At 41.8% G+C, this 21,644-nt stretch overlaps 1 protein-coding gene across 3 annotated transcripts in view; it reads left to right on the plus strand.

Annotated features, from left to right (window-relative positions):
* The window catches only part of ATP7A (ATPase copper transporting alpha), a 118,722-nt gene that overhangs the window by 32,120 nt on the left and 64,958 nt on the right, over positions 1-21,644 (plus strand). For 2 of the 3 annotated variants that reach the window (XM_027839579.1, XM_027839593.1), the window contains exon 2: positions 18,027-18,165. In XM_027839579.1, coding sequence (XP_027695380.1) covers positions 18,046-18,165 — 120 coding nt within the window. In that variant the 5' untranslated portion in view covers positions 18,027-18,045. Of the gene's footprint in view, positions 1-11,382; positions 11,401-18,026; positions 18,166-21,644 lie in introns of those variants that run through there. The other variant, XM_027839587.1, reaches the window with a different exon arrangement.

Raw genomic sequence — 21,644 nt, forward strand, 5'->3', positions numbered from 1 at the left:
TTGTGCATAGGGGTAACACACCGATGATAATCACGAGACGGAACCTGAGAAGGATCTGTCTGACAGGTAGGAAGAAAACCATATCAGAGCAGAGTCACACAAAAACCTTGGAAAGAGAATGGGAAAGGAGGAATCTGTAGCGTTGAACACTGCAGAGAGGTCGGGAAGGATGATGACAGAGCAAACAGGTCATTGCTTATGGGGAACGAGGGAGAAGGAAGAATCAGAAATGACTCAGGTTTTGAACCTCAGGAGAGGATGAGCTTTGGAGATAGAAATGTGAGAGTCATCTGGATAGCGTTGATACTGGAATCCCAGGGAACAGGTAAAGATCTCCAAGGGAGAGAAGACAGAGTCCTGGGGACACCCAAACTAAGGAGGCAGGAAATGGCTAAGAATTCATCCAAGGATTCTGAAAGGGAACATTCAGGCCAATAGCAGGAGAAACCAGTGCCTGGAAAGCCAAGGCCATGTCAAAGGAAGAAGGGGACTTGGGGACTTACATCTGGTGGAGATTTAGGTTACTTCCAAAATGAGAGCAGTCTAGCTTGGGAGACTGGGGGCATTTTCACACTTCAAACCACATTTTCTTTTTTCATATTGACAGTAAAGACCAAGAAGTGCCTTTTAGTCTTGGCAGTAAGTTATTAAACCAAGAATGTACACTTTGTCAAAGGACAAATGGGAGTAGCCAAAAGCAAGTCTAACAGAATGGATATTTTGATCCTTGGGGAGGGGGATGTGGAAAATGTTGCTTGGTCTTAAACATTATGAGACAGGATCCAAGGTAGGCCAAACCAAATTCCATGTGATTGCCTTTGAATTTGGCCAGCTGTTCCTGATTTGAAGCCATGTGTATGATTTATAATTCCTTTCTGGTATATGATTACATTAAGCAATAACAGCTGGCTTTCAATAAAAAAAAACAAAAAACCCAAAAGTTGGCTTTCTTAAGTTTCACAGCTTTTCCTCTCCCAGCCTTGGATGTATTTGGAATGCGTATATGAATGGTTAGTATTTTGAACGGTGGATGTTTGGATAAGTTAACTTCTGAGGATTAGGATGCAGGCTCTCTGCCATCCTCATGTGCCAAAATGCCAACACCCCCAACAAGGTGTCCAAGGTTCTCTACTATGTCCACAGGTGCCCCATGTAGGTGCCCAGTACTGCTGGTGGTAAATCTTGACTAGTTAGACTGTGTCGTAGCAGTCTGCGTGTCACTTGGAGTTCAGTTGATAGGAGGTCATATAGTTATATAGTGCTCAAGCCCCTACAACACTGTATGCTCCTACACTGTGGTCTCAGTTCTCACTTGTGGGAATGTTTAGAAGAAAAGAAAATCCCAAACTTCCCTTGTTTCTACCCACTCTAAGAATGGGCACCTGATGAGCCAAGAACCCTTAGCAGCAGACCAGTTTTCACACACCCTAATCCCTCTGAAATGATTGCAAGTAACTGTACTAGTCCGTGAAGCTAATCCGAGAAAAAGCTCTACGTTTCTGCCTAAAATCTATTTCAAAAGCCTTCATTCTGCACATGTTAAAGTTTATCTTGTAACCGGTCCTTTCCCAGGAAACCAGAGTGTGGAAAAGGAATGGCCAAGGTGAGCTTGAGGATAACAGATGTTGTTAATGAAATCCAGTAATCAATACTGTAGTGACACTTGTAATAATGCATGGCCAGGCCTGATCTATTTCCCGTTTCCAGTTTTATTTTCTCCCATGTTTTCTTCCCTCTGCTTGCTCCGACCCCCAAGTTACAGTGGGATAAAAAAGGAGGCGTGTCCGACTTTCCCAATATGCAATAAACTCACCCTTTGTAATTATATAAATCTCAACAATACAAAGTTCCTGGTCACATAGAAAATTACTACAGCCCATAAATTTTTTAAGGGAGAGGCTAACTGGCTTGTAAACTATGTGGCCGAGGAAACATCTCTATATTCATTCTGATTCCCCTTCAGCATTCCAGCTGGTTACAACTTCAGCTGAAATAGAGGAATAATATTTTAGGCTTGTCTTGGATGATTGAGTACTGCAGTCTATACCCTCAAAAAGCAAATATGGAAAATGATACTGATGGCAACAGAGAAGATAGTTCCACGTTGAGGTTTCAGCACAGATATATGCTCTCCTTTCCTTCTTAGAATTGGGAGTTTTGTAAAGTGTGAAACTGTTTCAGGTTTTGGTCAGAGTTGAAGATAAACAACTGGAGGGTTTTATTTTTTAGGAAAAGGGAATTGAGACTTTTTTTCCCTCGTTGCTTTTTTGCGGGTAGCCCAGATTCTTTCAAATGTCGTGCCTACAGGGTCATAGTCCTGGGTCTGGCAGGGCCTCAGAGGTCATGGAGTCTCCTTCATCAGCCAGGACTTTCACTGAGATCCTTTGACTCTAGATCCAGCCCACTTTCCACTGCTCAGCATTGCTTCCCTCGTGATGGAAAGAGTAGGGGTGAAATTTTGACATTAGGCTTGACTGCTTACAAATGACTCTTAGCACCCTATTTATCACAAATACTGCCAATCTAAAGAGACCTGAGCTTGCGAAATTTAAATTAAATTAAAATTACTTTTTTTTTCCTCTCTAAAGATACCGATTTTCAACTTAGAGAAATCATCTTGCATCTTAGTATCATGTTGGGTAATTCTCTGTACGGCCAACAAATACTGATTGAATAAGTTTTAAACGCAAATCATCCAGAGTGAGGTTCACAGCATTTAAAATAGAACGTTTCCTTGAGATATCATCTAGTGCAACCCCTTCATTTGACAGATGAGGAGACTGAGGCCCAGAGAGGAAGAATGACTTGCCCCAAGGTCACATGGTAAATAAGTATACTGGAGGTTGGATTTGAACCCAAGTCCTCTGGCTCCAAATCCAGTGTACTTGTTACCATGCTACACTGAATACAGTGTCCCAAAAGTCTTTAGTGTACTTTTCAGCTAAAAAACTTCTAATATCTATCTGCTTCTCAAAAGTCTCATTTTTAATATTTAATTGGACGCTTTGACTATTATCGGTAGATCAATTCAAATAAACCTAGCATTTCAAGTCCTTTACAATCTGACTCCAAACTATATTTCCAATTTTCCATAGTGTTCCCTTTCCTGCACAAAATGGCCCATTAGCTCTTCCCATAAACACATTCAATCTCCTCCCTCTGCCTTTACAGAGCTGGTCTCCTATATTTGAAATGCACTGTGTCCTCCTCACTTCCACCTGCTAGAATCCCTAGCTTCCTTCAAAGTATAATAAAACTGCCATATCCAAAGGGTGGGCGTGGTGCAAGAATAAGCATTTATATAGTGCCTACTGTGTGCTAGGCACTGTGCTAAGCACTTTACAAATATAATCTCATTTGATGCTCTCAATAACCCTGAAAGGTAGATGCTGTTATTATCTACATTTTACAGATGAGGAAACTGAGGCACACAGAAGTGAAGTAACTTGCCCAGGGTCATGAAGCTAGTAAGTATCTGAGATCAGATTTAAACTCGGGTCTTCCTGACTCCAGGCTCAGCATTGCTCTATCCACTGGCCACCTTGCTCAATCGCTGCTTCTTTGTGACCCCTTTCCTATTCATTGCAGTTGTTAGTGAGCTTTCTCTCTCAAAATGACTGGGTGTTACCTTGTAAATATATTTCCTTATCTATCTGTGTATGTATTGTATCATCGCAGCAGAATGTAAGCACCTTGACTGCAGGGACTATTTTGTTTTTCTTTAATCCTGGCTCCTAACACAGTGCCTTCTGCACAGTAGATATATAAGCCATGGTTTTTAAAAAGTGATTTGAAATTTACTTCATCTAATAAGTGCAGTGGCATTGCGGAGGCAAAAGGGATTTGGGGGAGTCAGGAACAGAGGAAAATGTGTGAATGCGTGTTCTTAAGGAATGTTAAGGGGTCCCCTGAACTTGTCTTTTTCAGTTGCCATATTTTCCAGAAACACTAGACCCACAGTATGCAGGAGGCCCTGAATGTGTTGAGGACAGACCCCACCCCCCCGAAATAATGTGTTGTTTGCATCCCAAACTCGACTCCCTGGGTGTCCTTGGGAGTCAATACAGGCACCAATCAGTCTGAACCAGACTGAGAAATTGCTTGTGCAACTGGGACTTGTGTAGATAAGCAGACCGTCCTATCTTCATGGTCTAGCACAGGGGTGAGGAACCTGTGACCTTCTACATCCTTAAGTGCAGCCTTTTGACTGAATCCAAATTTTGTTCTGTAAAATTTGGATTCAGTCAAAAGGTCACATGAAGGAATCTAGATCTAGAAGGCCACATGTGGCCTCAAGGCCACAGGTTTCCCACCCTGGTCTAGCAGTTCCCAAGGGAAAAGAATGCGGCTTTTGCCATCGCCTTGCCCCTTCTGTGGGCAGAAGATGGAAAAGTTAAAGGAAGAGATCTGGGATGTTGGGGAGTTTGTTAATTATAGAGCACGAGTTTAAGGGTAATGGGAGGAGAGAACAGAGGGACGGAAAGGGGTAGGATTGAGCTGGATGAGGGAGATTATAGGGAGAAAGAGAGAAGAGGTGACAGGGGAATAGAGTTTTCACCTCCACAGATGGAGCACAATGTTCGATTCTCTTGTGTAAAAGGGAGAGGTGACAGCTCCATTTCCACCTCAATCTTCATTTCCTCTGGTCACATGGCTCTATTCCTCAGTAATGGAGAAACTAGCTAAAAGGTCAAGGGTTAGGACAAGCAGCTGTTGGTATTAATTATCCTCCCCACCCCATCTGCTTCTTGGTTGAGCTCGAAAGACATTCATTCCCAGGGCTGTTGCCAAGAGTTGGGGCCGATGTCCATGTTCTCCACCTGCCCTGTCCCTGCTGCCAAAAAGACTCTATTAACTTAGCATCATGTTGGCCTTTTTTCCCCCTGAAGCATATGGAAGCAGCAGTGGGAAAGATCGCGATCTGAGCCCATGGGTTTTCTGGAGACAGTAGGAGCACAATTTATGTAAAGAATACTGATTCTAAGTAATTATCTTCTCAGTCCTTTTAGTGGTTAGACTAGTGGAAAATTTGATCAAACTCATTTGATAGTGTTCTCAGTGTAGTTTGAGTTTTATCATTGATTTTATAAATGCCTTATTTGCTCATAGTCACTTACAGGAAATGAAAATTGAGAGTTTGTGTTCACCTTTCATTTTCAATTGTGGTGGTTAATATTGATAATTGTTCTTTGTCTTTCAAAGACATGTTGCATTTTCATTTAATAACTTTGAGAGCTTATTTCTATTTCAGTACCAAAATTGCCATATGAATTTGTCTCTATAGAGGAACCTGCAGCATTTTAGAAGCAGTCTAACTTCTAAATAGGCTAAGAGCAGTTTAGAACTCAAAGATATTCCTGTAGAAATTATGTTATCCACAATGCTGAAGTTCCCGGAATAGCTTGCAACAGTCTATTTAAGCCTTATGGTAGGTGAAACCTAATGAAAGCTCTGATATTCCCTCTATCCGTTTAGCCTCCTTGTCCATGGGGTACCAGAAACGTTCCTTCTCCCCTATCCCATCTTAAAAGCAGCTACTCCAGAGCTCATGACAAGAGTCCACTTGTTTGTTTGTTTGTTTCTGGGACAGTCCTGCTCTCCCCACCCAGGCCGGGCCATAGCATGTACTAGACATACTGGTTATTCATGAGTCTGCTGATCTGAAGTTTAGGATGTTGGTATTGAATCCTTTTTTAAAAACATTTTTTTTTTTTACCATTTTTATTTAAAGGTTTGAGTTCCAAATTCTAGCCCTCCCTCCCTTCCCCCCTCCCTGAGCTGGTAAGCAATCAGATATAGGTTGTACATATGCAGTTATGTAAAACATTTCCATATTAGTCATTTTATACAAGAAGACTCAAATAAAAGAAAAAAAATGAAAGAAAGTGAAAAGCGGCGTGCTTCAGTCTGTATTCAATCAATATCAGTTCTTTCTCTGGAGGTGAATAGTATGCTTCGTCATTAGTCCTTTGGAATTGTCTTCTCAGTTGAATTCTAATGCCATAATCTATATCATGAACTACCTATGGAACATTTCAAACTAGGTGTCTTATAGGCATCTCAAACTCACCATGTCCAAAACAAACTCTTTACCTTTCCCCCAGACATACTCGTCTTCCAAACTTCCCTGTTATTTTTTCAGTCACCTAGGCTTGGGTGGTGTCATCTTCAAGTCTTCCTTCTCCCTTGCCACACCTCTCTCTCCATATCCAATCAGTTGTCTTATTTTGTCCTTTCTGTCCCCACAGCATCTCTCTAACATGTCCCGCCTCCAGCTCAGGCCCTCATCACCTTTCATTTGAATTTTATTACTTCTAGGATCAAATGTAAGCACCTTTGTTCAGCATTAAACCTTCCCAGCTTGTCTCTTTCTGCCTTTCCAGTGTTCATACACATTACTGCCCTCCACTCACTCTGGTCCAGCCAGCCTTCTTGCCATAATGAACACACCGCTCCCTCATCTCCTAGCTGTCTCTGTGCCTTTGCACTGGCTGCTCCCCCCCACCCCCCCTGCCTGGAGTACTTGCCTTTCTCACCTGAAACTCTTGGAATTCCTGGCTTCCTTTTAGACTCAGCCAGGCCCCACCTTCTACATGAAGCCTTTCCCGATCCCTTTAGGTTGTAGTGCCCTTCCTCCTCCAAACCACTTTGTATTTATCCTCTATGTATTCTGTATGTGTGTGTGTGTGTATGTACACATATATACACATGCATACACAGGTATATATATTAGTTACTGTTACTTCAGGATTCTGTAGTTTGTCTTAGATATTGTAACAGTAACACTAGGCTCTGTCAGCAAGGCTCTTGAAACTGGTGTTATGTTTATATATGTCCCTGTTGTCTTCCTTTTGGAATACTAGCTCCTTGAGAAGAGAGACTTTAATTTTGGCTTGGTATATCTCCAGTGCTGACCACATCACCTGACATATAGTAGACTCTTCATCAATGCTTATCAATTGATTCATTGACAGTGCCCCATTAACCCTCTTAGGGCCCTGGGAGGTGGCAAATTATGCGTGCTATGTAATCTTTAGCTTAGAATAGATAGGGAGATAGAGCTACCTAGCTAGCTGGATTATAGATAGATCAGTCTTTCTGTCTATATTTGGAGAGAGATAAAATGTGTTGCTCAGGGCCCTACAATAGATGTGGAAGCCAGTAAACCACATTGCCTTTTTCCATTTTGAATGTTCTTTTTTGACCTTGCTAATATATAGTAAACACTTCTTTTTAATGCTTTAAGAATGTTTGAGTCAAAATAAAAGTTATCTAAAGTTACTCAGCTGCTGCAGCTGTTTCACCTGGCCTCCTAGTTCTGTGCCCAAGGATTGTGATTTCACTCACAGGGATGGGGCCACACAGGATTCTGAAAGCAGGCAGGGTGAATTGCATCTTGAAAGGCCCATCCTAGTTAAAGGCTTGGAGAGAGGGCATATATAGAGAGAGTGAGATCAGAGGGAATCTTTCCCCCCCATTTCCATTCAGTGTGTTGATGGTGATTTTCAATGGATGAGAATGGAAGGGTAGGTACAAGTGCCTGGGAATAAGGCTTGTACACTTGACAAGTTTTTGTCTGGCTTTTTTTCCCATGAATCACACTAAATGGGGAATAGTAGCCAGATACACTAAAGTTAGCCAGTGGAGTGTTTGCATAGCAGCAAACCACCAAGTATGTTTAACAAGACAGGGGCACTATTGTACAGCTGGTACTGGTGAGTCGGATGAATGTAGCCATTCACATGTTTCACTTGAATTTAGGTCTTATTTACCTCACTCTTTCCAGAGCTGGCTGTTTTTTGACAAATTCTCACAGGAGCACAGATTGAGAGCTAGGTCAGCCCCCTGGTTTTGCAGATGAGAAAAACTGAGGCCTATAGAGATTGTGACTTTCTGGAGCTGGCCTCCAACCCGGAGGTCTTTTCATTCTAAATCTAGTGCTCCTTGTGCTGCATTGTGTTTGCCTCTCTTCTGGTTTTTGCTCATCACCCTGTCCTTCTTTTCTTGTAGGCTTTTTAAAAATGAATCATTGTTAGTTTTGAGTGGAAAATAAAAGAAGACCTTTCTTATACTGGTTAAAACTCATTTTTATTTAAAGGAAATTTGCCTCAAGTATCATCCTTGATCTTCTTTGATTGACAGCAAGAAATGGTGCTGAGTATTCAGAGCTCAGGCCTCATGTTAACCCTATGTAGTTAGTGTTTCCAACTTTATTGGATACAGTGATGTCCTCTTAGAAGTTGAGTGCCCTTCACTTGGGGAGATGACTAACTAAAGTGTGGTATATGAATAGAATGGAATATTATTGTGTTATAAGAAATGACAGATAAGAGGAATTCAGAAAGACATGAAAAGACTTGTAGGAACTGATGCAGGGTGAAGAAAGCAGAATCAAGAGAATATTATACACAATGACTACAATAACATAAATGGGGGGGGACCCACAATTGAACCCAGATGACAAACAGTGACCAGAATTGGTTCTGGAGGCCAGAGGATAAAACATACCACCTTCTTCTCATTGGATAGTGGTGGGGGTAGGACTGCAGGCAGTTGGTAGCACAGTGGATAGAGGCCTGGACCTGAAGTCAGAAAGACCCTAATTAAAATCTGGCCTCAGGCACTTACTAGCTGTGTGACCCTGGGCACTTAACCTGTGTATGCCTCAGTTTCCTCAACTGTAAAATGGGGATAATGGCAGCACCTACCTTCCAGGGTTGTTGTGAGGATCAAATGAGATAAAAATTTTTTAATTAATTAATTTTTAGTTTTCAACATTCACTTCCATGAGATTTTGAGTTCCAAATTTACTCCCATCTCTCCCCTCCCCCCACCCCCAAGACAGCATGCAATCTGGTATAGGCTCTACATATACATTCATATCGAACCTATTTTCGTATTAGTCATGTTGTAAAGAAGAATTAGAACCAATGGACGAAACCACAAGAAAGAAGAAACAAACAAAAAAAGAAAAGAAAAGAAAAAAAGAGAGATCAAATAATGTGCCTCCATCTGCATTCAGACTCCATAGTTCTTTTCCTGGATACGGACAGCATTTTCCATCATGAGTCCTTTGGAGTTGTCTTGGATCCTTGCATTGCTGAGAGGAGATGAGTCTGTCAAAGTTAGTCATCGTGCATTGTGGCTGTTACCGTGTCCAATGTTCTCCTGGTCCTGCTCACTTCACTCAGTATCAGTTCATTCAAGTCTTTCCAGGTTTTTCTGAAATCTGCCTGCTCATCATTTCTTATAGCACAATAGTATTCCATTACATTCATATACCACAACTTGTTCAGCCATTCCCCAGTTGATGGGCATCCCCTCAGTTTCCAATTCTTTGCCACCACAAAAAGAGCTGCTATAAATATTTTTGTACACGTAGGTCCTTTTCCCATTTGTATGATCTCTTTGGGATACAGATCTAGAAGTGCTATTGCTGGGTCAAAGGATATTTGCATTTTTGTAGCCCTTTGGGCATAGTTCCAAATTGCTCTCCAGAATTGTTGGATTAGTTCACAACTCCACCAATAATGCATTAGTGTTCCAGTTTTCCCACATCTTCTCCAGCATTTATTATTTTCCTGTTTTGAAATGAGATAATAATTGCAAAGAGCTTAGCACGGTACCTGACACATAGTAGGTACTTAATAAATTCTTATTCCTTTCCTTCCCCCTCTCCCCCTGGCAACAGGTGTCCAATGTTGCACACTCTGATAGACTCAATGACTGTGACTATGGGGAAATTGTTACATATCTTTAATCCTTGTTTGTGCTTTTGTTCATGCTGTTCCCTTTACTTAGAGTGGCCTTTCCCATCTCAGTTCCACTGAATTTCTACGCATCCTTCAAGACCCAGCTCAAATGCCATATTTAGGAAGCTTTTCTGATCCTGCTTCCCCGCCCCCCTCCCCCAGCAGAAAATGATCTTTCTCCTCTGAACCATCATTGCACCTTGCACCTTTCCTATTTTGCCTTAAATTTCTTTATAAATATGAGTGGTTGTAGCACTTTGTTATATTATGATGTTTACATTATTGTTTTTCTTTTGAGAAAGTGGCCTAATGCTTAGGGAGCTGGCCTCTGACCCATCCTGGCTGTGTGACTCTGGATGAGTCACTTAACCTGTCAGTGCTCTAGTGCAGGGCTTCTTTAACTTTTTCCACTCTCGACCCACAGTTTAAGAAGCACTGCGGGCCTAGTCAACTCTAAGACTAGAGGTTGCAGAGAAGGTCTTTCACTGGAAGAGGGAGTTCGTCACCTGCAGCTCTCTACGCTGATGAAATTGCAGGTGTAGTCAAACAAAAATTTTTCTTTCTGTTATTCGTTTGTGTTTTATTTCCCCTCCTGGGCTTTAAGACTTTCTGTCTATCTGTCTCTCTGTCTATCAAATTCTTGTGGGCCCTGGGAGAGCTTTTCTCATGGTGGAGCCATTGATGAGCTCCCTGGCACATTCCCACACCTGTCTTTGCCAAAAAGTGTGCCTGCAGGAACCTCTACAGGTTCCAGCCTACAACTCTGCTGGAATTCCAGGGGCGGAGATCTACCTGTGTTCAAGGTGAAGTCCAGAAATTTACTGGCTGGGACTTTGGCAGAACAATGGGCCATAAAAGTCATTCTAACGCAGTTGTTTGGAAATCCAAATCTTGCCGCTTTGATTGTGAGGAGAAGCAAGATAGGTCAGAAACTTAAAGAAAACATTGTTAATTTTCTTAGGCTTGTCTTAAATTGAAACTCTATTTTGGCAGTAATATTTAGTTGACATGTTGGAAATGTTTAAGTTTGATCTACTAAAGTAGCTGTAAATCTAAGATCCTTGAGATTGTTCAGTTTTAGTAGTTGGGGCCTGACCATTGGTTTCCGGTATTGATAGGTTTGTTTTTGTTTTGCTTTGTTTTGTTTTGAGGTTCTCCGTTCTTTGCATCATAACAGCCCTACTGTTTTTCCTACTGTAAAGCTGTTCCTGATAGGATTGATCCTGATGTATTTAACTGTGTCCTGAAATATCATGCTCTTCATTATCATCAGAACCATTTAGGTGTTTGCTCTGTGTGGAACATCCATGCTAGGTGCTATAAGGTGCTACAAAGAACATTCTTGACTGTTTGCTGAAATGAGATCACATATGTAAAGCACTTTGTAAACCTTAACATATATTTGTATCTAAATGCTAGTTATTATCATTATTAGTAGTAGTTGTATTAATGTTGCTCCTACCATTGAGACACTTTAAATTTTTTTTTTTTAGGCAATTGGGGTTAAGTGACTTGCCCAGGGTCACATAGCTAGTGTCATGTGTTTGGTCTGTGGCCAGATTTGGCTGATCAGATCCTCCTGACTTCAGAGCCGGTGCTCTATCCACTTCACCACCTAGCTGCCCCGAGACACTTTAAATTTTAAAAGGTAAATAGGACAGACACATTTATATCATTATATCATATCATATCATATTATATAGTATTGTATTGTATTGTGTTATATTATTATATCATATCATATCGCATCATGTCATATCATATTGTATCATATTATGTTATATACAAGTGTTGCTAAGAATGGTAGAGTGCGTAGAGTTGCCAGAGCACCTACAGCCACATGGAATTAGACTGAAAAGGCTTCTGGAGAAGGCAAAGTTTGAGCAGCACCCAGAGAAAGCACATCGTCATTGCATGGGGGAGGGAGGATCAGTAGAGCAAATAGCTGAGAGGCAAAAGCATGCCAGGTACCAGGTGCCAGGTGCCGATTTGGGCAGGCTGGGAGGATAGTCAGATTGATGTTTGGGAAAACATGCATCAGGCTATATGTAATAGGAGAACAGGTTGAGATAATCATGATTTGGACTTGGAAGGTCCTCTTAGCTTTTCACAGTGTGAATGATTCCATTTTTATTCATGTTTCTCTTTTCTACTGGATATTTTCCCCCTTTTGAACAAGGGTTCTCCTCCACTTGATTTGGAGTATACTAAACAGAAAACATCCTAACAAAGGACTTGAATGCCTAACCACGAATCTGTGAGTAGATTGTATCCCCAAAGTTCTTTCTTAAATTTGGAACTGAGGTTCATTTTCCAACAGAAATTACTTTAATAAGTGGTGTTTAAGTTGCTAGGCCAGTTCACAAGGTCAGTTTAGCCTATAAGATAAGTGAAATACAGTGCAGAGCAGGGGAAAGATGAGAGTTTCTTCCCTCTTTTTTTTTTTTTTTTTTTTTTTGCATTGTCCTGGCCCTAGACAAAACTTTGATACAGTCCATTTCTTTGACGCCTTTCTCAGCACACTTCCCTTCAGGTTCCCAGTGTTTGGTGCTAGGAAGGCCAAAGGAGGAAGGAAAATCCAGCAGGAAGGGAGTTGTCGGTGGAGTCAGAAGCTGCACAAAGGCCAAGGAAGACAAGGCCTGACAGAAGGCTATTGGGTTTAGCAACCAATGTGCGGTAACTCTGTAGAGCAATTTAGGATCATAGATTTAGAGCTGGAAGGGATCTTGGAATCATGGAGCTGGAGATTTGGAAAGGTCCTCGGTTGTCTAATACCTAATGGCTGACATTTTATATAGTGCTTTATATAGTAATTTGTTGTGACACTCACAGCAACCCTGGGGGATAGGTGTTATTATTACTCTTAAGGCCTGTTTTACTGGTGAGGAAACTGAGGCAAACAGGAAGTTAAGTGACTAGCCCCAAACCACCCATCTAGTAAGTGTTTGAGGCTGTATTTGAACCCAGGGCTTCCTGACTCCACACTCAGTGCTTTGTCCTACCTAGCTGCCTCAGAGGAACCCTGACTCCAACGTACCTGTTAAGTGGTTGTTTAGTCTCTGCTTGAAGATCTCCAAGGAAGGGGAACCTACCACCTCTCGAGGTAGGCTAGTCTGCTTTTGGACAGGTCGCCTTCCTAAGACTATTTTTCCTTATCTCCAACCGAAGTTTACTTGTCAGCTTCCACCTGTTCTGTCACCTGGGGCGGGACAGAACAAGTCTAACCTGTACCCCACTTCACATGCTCTAAGAAAGCTCTCATCTCCCTCCTACATCTTTTTTCCAGGTTGAACAGACCTAGTTCCTTTAACCAATCCTGACACGTCATGGGCTCAAGACTCTTCACCATGCTAATTGCTCTCCTCTTAACACTCTCTAATTTATCAAGATACTTAAAACATGGCGCCCAGAACAGAACACAACACTTCAGATGAGGTCTAAGGTGCAACGATTACAATGGGCTGATCCCTTCTCTACTCCTGGAAGTTGGGTCCCTCTTCACACCCCCTCCCTTCCCCCATCCCTTCCCCTTTTTGGGCTGCCACAGCCTATGACTGCTCATTGCCTCCTGAAGTCCTTAGGCCTTTAGCAGAGCACCTGCTGTCTAGCTACACCTCTGCCATTTATACTTGTCGAGCCGATTTTTGGTACCCAAGGATGAGACTCTATTTTTTTCTTATTGGATTCAATTTCATGCTCTAGCTTGTCAAGAAGCTCCTTTAGTCCAGAGCAGGTGTCACTTGCCCAGCGCTGCACATGTAGTAAGGGCAAGAGCCAGTACTGGAGCCAGATCTGACTCCGGACTTGGCACTCTTTCCTCACTCCCATGCTGCCTCCCTTTATGTGCCTAAGTGAAAGACGTGCTGTATTTCACTTACTTCATATTTTAAGGTACTTCAAGCAGCATCTCTCAATATCACATTCTAATTTATCCTGACTACTTTTGCACTCTGAAATTTAGTGCTGCCAGGTGATTTATCATGACATGTCATGACTACATACATATGTATATGTATGTAGTGCTATAGGCTACACTGAAATGGAGATTTATAAATGCTGAGAAACCAAACATTTGCAAAAGCACAGAATTTTAGCACTGAAATAGAACTTGGTGATCATTTTGCCCAAGGCCCTCATTTGTTGAGTGGTGGGATCAGAGGCCTGATTATAAGGGGTTAAGAAGTGAGTAGGTAGTAAGGAAGTAGAGGCAGTAAAATTAGATAGCTCTTCACTATAAGCTTGGCAATGAAAAGGAGGAGAGACTGAGGGGGTTAGCTTGAGAGGATATCGGAGTGAAGTAGACTTTGGGAAAATGGGGAATACCTGGGCATAGTTGTAGGCAGCACAGAAGGAGCCAGTAAGAGAGAAGGAGGCGATAGATAATGGGATAAAAGGCCTTAGTCAAGGTGCCATACTTCTTTATCAGTAGAAGAAAGAAGAGGATGGGAAAAGATATAGTTTGAGATGTGGAGTCACAGAGATAAAGGAGCTCATGGTGAATGGCCTGTATTTTCTGCAGTAAGTAGGAGGCAAGATTTTTCTGCTGGGGGAGGAGGAGGAGGGAATAGGAGCTCCAGGAGACAGGAGGAGGTTTGGAACGCCCTTGGGGAGTGTACTCTAGATTCAGTCAGGGAAGAATTGCTTTTCCTCAGTGAGGGCCCGGTTGACATTACATAGTAGGAATTTGTAGTCAACCCTTTCAGCCCCGTTGTGTGACTTCCTTTAGCAAAATAGAGAGATGTTGATCTGAGATGGTTGATGGGTAGGACACAAGCAGCTGTTGGACAGGGGGTAGTGGATTCACGGGGCAAATGTAGTGAATATGGTTAAACTGGTCAACTATAGAATCAGGATTGTGAAGAGAGAAAAATGAGGCCAGAGTAGAGGTGATGAATTGAGAAAACAGAGAGGGATAAAGTCATTGGATATCGGGTGAGGACAAAGAATAGCATTAGGAAGAGTTAGGCGGAGCATCTAGGTGGCTCAGTGGATAGAGCACCGGCCCTGAAGTCAGGAGGACCTGAGTTCAAATCCGGCCTCAGACCAAACACATGACACTTACCAGCTGTGTGACCCTGGGTAAGTCACTTAACCCCAATTGCCTAAAAATTTAAAAAAAAAAATTAAAAAAAAAAAGGCACAGGGAGAGATGGAAGGGGAGACTGTGATCAAAAAAAGGTTATTTGAGTTCTGTTTCTGCTTTGTCACAGCCTCTCCCCTTCCCTTTGGAAGCTGTTGATTCCTTCCTAAGTGCAGGATTTTTCACAACTGCTTCCATGGTGGCAGCATCTGCTCTAATAGAAAAGGGTATGGGGAGGCAGGGCAGGAGTGCTGCAGGGTGTCAGCTGTGCATCTGTATGGGGCCTTTGGGGGTTGCATGTTTATAGATCATGGATTGCCCTGTTAAGTATAGATGAGAACTGCTTTTGGCCAAAGGCCATTGCAAAACTTATTGAGCAAAGAGGAGAGAGAACGCGAGCTTTAAAATAGATTACAAAGATCAAAACAATACAGACAAATGAGTTTCTGAGTATAATAGATAACATTTTAGAGTTAATTGCCTATGAATCACGGATTGTCCTCTCTCTACTAGTTAACACTTGAAATTATCTCCCTCTTAAAATTACTTTCAGACTGTATAGATTTATTTACTTGTGTACGTTTTGTGAGCAGCTAGGTGACAAAGTGGATAGAACACTGGGCCTAGAGTCAGAAAGACCTGAGTTCAAATGTGGCCTCGGATTTGACACTTACTAGCTGTGTGGCCCTGGGCAAGTCACTTAACCCTAAGTTTCCGAATATGTAAAATGGTCTAGAGAAGGAAATGGCAAACTACTCCTGTATCTTTGCTGAGAAAACCCCAAATGGGGTCATGAGGAGTCAGACATGACTGAAAAACAGCAGAACAACCAAAGTACATGTTGTATCTCCCTCAACCCAGTAGAATGTGAACTTCTATAGGACAGGGGATATTTCATTTTTTGTTTGTCTTTGGCTTCCCATTGCTAGCACAGGACTTTTCTAGCATTACTAGGCATTTAATAAGTACTTGATGTAGTGAATTGAAACAGAGCTATCACCATTTCATTTTAGCCCTAGTTGTCCTAATTTTTGAGCAGGCTATACTAGCTTCCCGTGATATGTAACATGCCCATTGTTGCGGTGTAGGGGTGCTGGGACCCCAGTATCACAACACATGGGTCCTGCCCTAAAGAATTTGACCCAAGCCTTCTTTCAGCCAAAGACAAGGTTTATAAGAACATCAGTCATATTGGGCAGACTCTTAAGGAGTCTGAATGTCGGTGAGCTATTGGCTAGATTATAAGAATCTGAGCAGTGGCTAGATTGTAAGAATCTGAGCACCTTAATGGAGACAAAATGGACCTTATATACAGAAAGACTGTGGGAGGGATCTAGGCGTGGCCAAGTAGTCTCTGGGGGACTGTGAGGTAATAGAATGCCAGGGACCTGGACCATGAGGCCAAGGGAGAATGGAGCCTAGATAGGATTAAGGGTGGGAAATGACCATAGAGAGGTAAGACAATGAAGGGGTAGGCTAGGTTTGGGGTAACAAGGAATTGGGAGATTGGGCATAGCCACAATGAAAGGCCAGTTGATGGGATTATAGCCTCAGGGGACCACCAGAGATTTGGCCACATGGGAAAGTCCAGGGTTTTTCCTTTTTGGGGTCCAGATCCCATCCTCATCACCCTTGACTGAAAGCGAAAGACTGGCCTTTCTGATAGCACATCTATTTTAGCATGGATACTAGTTAAAATGTCCCAAGAAGCTAGTCATGCTTCCAAAGCCATGAAGTAGATTCAGAGGTACTGTGGGAGGGCCTTAAACCAAGGTGCCCCATAAATACAGAGTTGCTGAGCCTAAAGCACTCTGATAAGCATGCCTTCAGGCATGGCAATGATCATGGTTTAGCTGTGAATTGCTGTAAAAGCTTGCCTGCCTTGTTGATGATTGGATTGACCAAGGCAAGTGATCTTTGTAATTGTGCCATCTGAGAAAATAGGGCTGTAAAATATTTAGACACCCTGTTATATGTGGTGGTAGAAGATCAGTTGAATTAGCATCTGCTTCAGAAATGGTCAGAACACATCCTTGGTGATTTCATCGGAGTTGAAATCTATGGTCTAAGGTAGTTCTTAATGGGACAGGCTCCATATTCTTAAGTGTTTACTTATGGTCACATGAATATAGATTCTAATTCAAATCAAGTAGATTCTAACAGTGAACACTGAACTTGAGTCATTGGATTTGGCTTTTTCTTTTATTGCCGTCTCATGCTGGGTGTGATAATGTCTTAGTAAGATTTCTTTTATTTCCTGCTTTTTTTTTCCCACTGTCACCATTTGCCTTTTGTCCCTTTTTTAGCTCAAAATTCCTCCCCTCCCTCTTCTGCAAAGCTTATTATTCTCTATATAACTTGAAGTCTTTGCCAAGTACTTGCATAATTTCCCTGTATCTACCTAACCTGTTCTTCCTAATGTAACTTCTCTTATAAACTAGAAAAATTTGCTTTAATTAGCATCTTTAAAGTTACACAAAATCATGGGACACAAACATGAGTAATGTAAGGTTCCTCTCAAAGTTGCCTAGAGACATGCATTGGGAAAAGCCCATTATTTCTCCTGACTCATTTCTTAGGCTTGCTTCCAATGTGACTGATCATACCAGTTGCACAATGGTATGTAAACAAAGCTCTGTAGAAATATGCTGCTTTGTCATTTCTTTCCCTTCCACTCCTACTGACATAGTATCTCTTCTGCCCTTGTCTTTTTAAATTGTAAGCTCCATGGGGACATGGCTTGTTTAAAATTTTGTCTTTGTATCAGTGCCTACCCCACATAAATACTTGATAAATGTTTGTTGAATTGAATTGAATCACTGTATTTTAGTGATTTGGTAGTTGAAAGAAAATTACTCCAAAGAGAAAAACAACTTGGTGCAGCAGTATTAACTAAACGAGTTTCTGTGAGAAATTCAGGTCAGAAGGAGAGAATAATCAGGAATAATTCTGAGGACTTTTTTTTCTGTCCTCTTGAAAATGTCCTAAGTTTTCTCTTAGTGCTGTATTCATTCAAGTATGGTGAAGTCTTGCCTTGGAAATAGCTTTTTACCTCCTCATCCAAGATGAAGGAAAGTTGTAGGCAGGTTTTGAAAAAGTGATTTGTATTTACTTTACACAGTTCCATGGGGAAATAAAAATATTCATTTCCACTGCTAAGTTAAAATCTTTTACTTTTTTTTTTTAAAAAACAGGAATGTGAAGGAAAGCAGAATGGATCCAGTTATGGGTGTGAATTCTATCACCATCGCAGTGGAAGGTATGACATGCAATTCCTGTGTCCAGACCATTGAGCAGCAGATTGGAAAACAGAATGGTGTACACCATATTCAAGTAAGTCACTGCCCCAGATTTGGACAAGGCCAAATTATGATGACCGGAAACCTGGTATGAAATGACTTTTAAACCTGGAACAGAAACAGACTTGAGAGTTCAGGACTTGGGAGCAAAGAATGTCACAGTTCTAAAGGTGCTGTTAAGTAGGTCTTCTCTGGACCTTTATTTCTCCTTCAGTAACAGAAATCAAGGTGATCAAGAGATTATGTTTCAATTTTAAAGTCTCTGAAAATCGAAGACATGGCATCATTAGAATCGTTGATTGGGAAAGATGGTGACCTCTCCCTCCTTTCCACTAATTGTTCTGTGTGGGTCACATGGCTCACAGATGCTTCCCCCTGCGGGCAGAGGCCCTTCCTTACTCAGTAGTCAGCCTGCCTGGCTTCATCTGGCCTCTCATGTCTTCCGTCTGAACAGTAAACCACAACACAATTCATCTTTTCTCTTAAAATTGTCAGTATAGCTGTGGAAAAAAAAAACAAAATTGGAAGTAATAAAGCATGGAATATTGTTTTTTTAGCAGAATCTAGGATCAGTAGACTCTTTATCAGAGAAAAGAGGTAAGGGCCGTGTGTGTGCTTTGCAGTTTTGTTCCCTTAAATATCCCAGCCAATATTTCCCCCAGGCTGAAAAAATGGAACAACGAGAAATCATGAAAAATTACTGGTACTCTTTGTATATATTTAGTGTAGACTGATCGTCAGTGGGGGAAAGACCATTAATGTGGTGCCCACTAATGATCAGTGGCTTGTTAGATGGACCTCATGATCAAGAAGGAGTCCAGTTTGGGCTGCTGTTGTAGCTTTCTGATAACTTGGTCATTTAGGGTTCCTCATGTGCACATGGCATACTAGGGCCTGTTTATATTCACAGAGAACATTCTTGCCAGTTGGGAGCTCATTGTGTCTTCATTTTTATATGGCTGCTGACTGCCAGCACAGGCAGTGTTTCCTCCACATCTTACCCTTCTAGGGTGAACACAACTCACCCTTCTAGTGTGCAGCCTATCATCATTGAAGAGAGAGTCCTTTTGCTGTGCTTTGGTGGACAGACACTGGCGAGGTCTGATTTCTGACGTGTAGCCAACTTGCTGCATGTTAGGCAAACCTTTTCACCCTGGTTTTTGTTTCTTCATCTGTAAGATAGGGTTGACAATTCTACCTCTTGCAGAGGGGCTATACAGCATTACTAATTGTGGAAGTGAAAGAACTTCCTTATTGGGTCCAGTGGGCTTCCTAGACAGCATGTCTCCTTGTGGCTGCATTTCTTTCTTAATTTGTTGGGGCCTTGGATTTTGCAAAACTGCCTGATGAAATCAGCCACCTAAGAGATGAAAGGGGACCTCAGAGGTCATTTGGTCTGTTCCTCTTATTTAAGACGAGGAAACTGATTTTCTGCCTATATTTATTTTAATCTTTATGCAAGTGCTATGTAAACCTGAAGTATTTAAATGAGAACTATTATTATTATTATATAGGTAGTTAGGTGGTACAGTGGCTAAGAGTGCTAAATTTGGAGTCAGGAAGACATGAATTCAAATCCTGCTTCAGACATTTAGGATCTGTGTGACCTTGGGCCAGTCACTTAGCTTGTCTCAGCCTCAGTTTCTTAATCTGTCACATAGAGATACCTTCTAGGGATGATAACCTATGCAAAGTGCTTTGCCAACCTTAAAGTGCTATATAAATGCTATTTATTATTATTATTATTATCCCTTAGTATAAGTTGCAGTCAAATTTTGCTATTTTCAGTAACATTTTCAATAACAACAAAAACAACAACAAAACTGTCCAAAAGGGATAATGGAGGAAATTGAGATAAGTGATTTCTACCTACCTCTCCTTCCTGTGAGTTGGGTTTTTAATTCCTGTGGTATACTTACCCATCCTTTCTTTGTCTTAGTGATTTTTAAAAAACAGAATAACTCTGCTCTGACTGTGAGTAAGACCCTTCATCTCTTAGGTCTGTTTCTTCCTCTGTAAAATGAAGGGAATGGATTAGATCATCTCCGTTCCTTCAACGTTCTCTCTCTGGCTGTTGTTACCCAGCTGTCTCCTCAGCCTTGTGCTCCTCTGTCATCATTGTCTTTTTCTTCTTCTTCTTCCTTTTCCTTCCTTCTCCTTCCTTCCTTCTTTCTTCATCTTTTCCTTCTTTTCTTGGTCTCACCTACTTACTTCAGCTATCATTTTCATCTTCATCTAAATTATTCCCTTTCTTGATTCCCCACTTCCTCATCAAGTTATTTTGTATTTACTTTATTATGGGGAAGCATCATGATACTATATAGTCTAAAGAATCCTGTATTTGGAGTCCAATTCCAGATGTCACACTTACTATAATGCCTGAGTGACCCTTGGTAGTCACTGACCATCTCTGGGTTTTCATTCCCTCATCTGTAAATGAAGGGCTTGGATCAGATGGCCTCCGAGGTCTTTTCTGCCTCTAACTCCCTAATCGTACTTCTCTGGACATATTCTTTTCCACCAGCAGAAGGTAAGCTCCTTGAGGGAGGGGCCTGCATTGTTTTTACTGGCTTGGTATCCCCAGTTCCTAGCACAGTACCATGCACATAGCAGACATTTAAAATAGATTGCTTGAATTGAGTTCCACTGAAACACCATGCAAGCTACCTGAGGTCAGAAGGTAATGGAAGCCAAAAACCTCCAAAGCAGTGGAGGCAATCGGGGTTAAGTGACTTGCCCAGAGTCACACAGCTAGTGAGTATCATGTGTCTAAGGCCAGTTTTGAACTCCGGTCCTCCTGACTCCAGGGCCGGTGCTCTGTCAACTGTGCCACCTAGCTGCCTCCTGATGGCCCCCCCACCCCCCTCCAGCCTTTCAAAACCACCTGGTCCTTCCTCAGATCACAGAGCTAGAGCAGCCCCCTCTGTTTAGATGAGCACACTGAGGCCCATTGACATGAAGTGATTTGCCCAAGGTCACACGTGCAGTAAATGGAAGAACTGTGATTCAAACTCAGTCCCTGGGGTTCCAAGTTCAGGGCTGTTTCTGTTGTGCCAGTCCCATGTTATCCATCTTCAGCATTGATTGAAGATATTTGAGTTTGTGTGGGTGTTTGTAAGTCAGTGATTTTCGAGTTTGTCAGCCCTGGCTTTTCCCCCCGTAGCGCCCCTCCTGCTCTCCTCAAGCCCCCTACATTTTGTTTTAAATGTGTCTCTTGTTACCACATAGCTATTTGTAGCTCTGTGTCTCTGGTTGCCACAACATCTTTGAAATACTCTGCACATTCCACGTTTGAGAAACCCTTGTCTGCATCTTATTTTTAAATCCCCATTTATACCATATGTATTTATGCCCATTTGTCTAGTTTGATTTGCCTGTTGTGGCAAGATATGTCTTCATAGAAAGTCATATTCTTGGGTTTAGAGCTCAGAGGGACTCCAGAGCTCATAGGATTCTAGCATCATCGATTTTGAGCTGGAAGGGACATTAGAGGACATTAGTACAACCAAAGAG

The sequence above is a fragment of the Vombatus ursinus genome, unplaced genomic scaffold, assembly GCF_900497805.2.
Source record: "Vombatus ursinus unplaced genomic scaffold, bare-nosed wombat genome assembly UNPS02004691.1, whole genome shotgun sequence".
NCBI lineage: Eukaryota > Metazoa > Chordata > Mammalia > Diprotodontia > Vombatidae > Vombatus > Vombatus ursinus.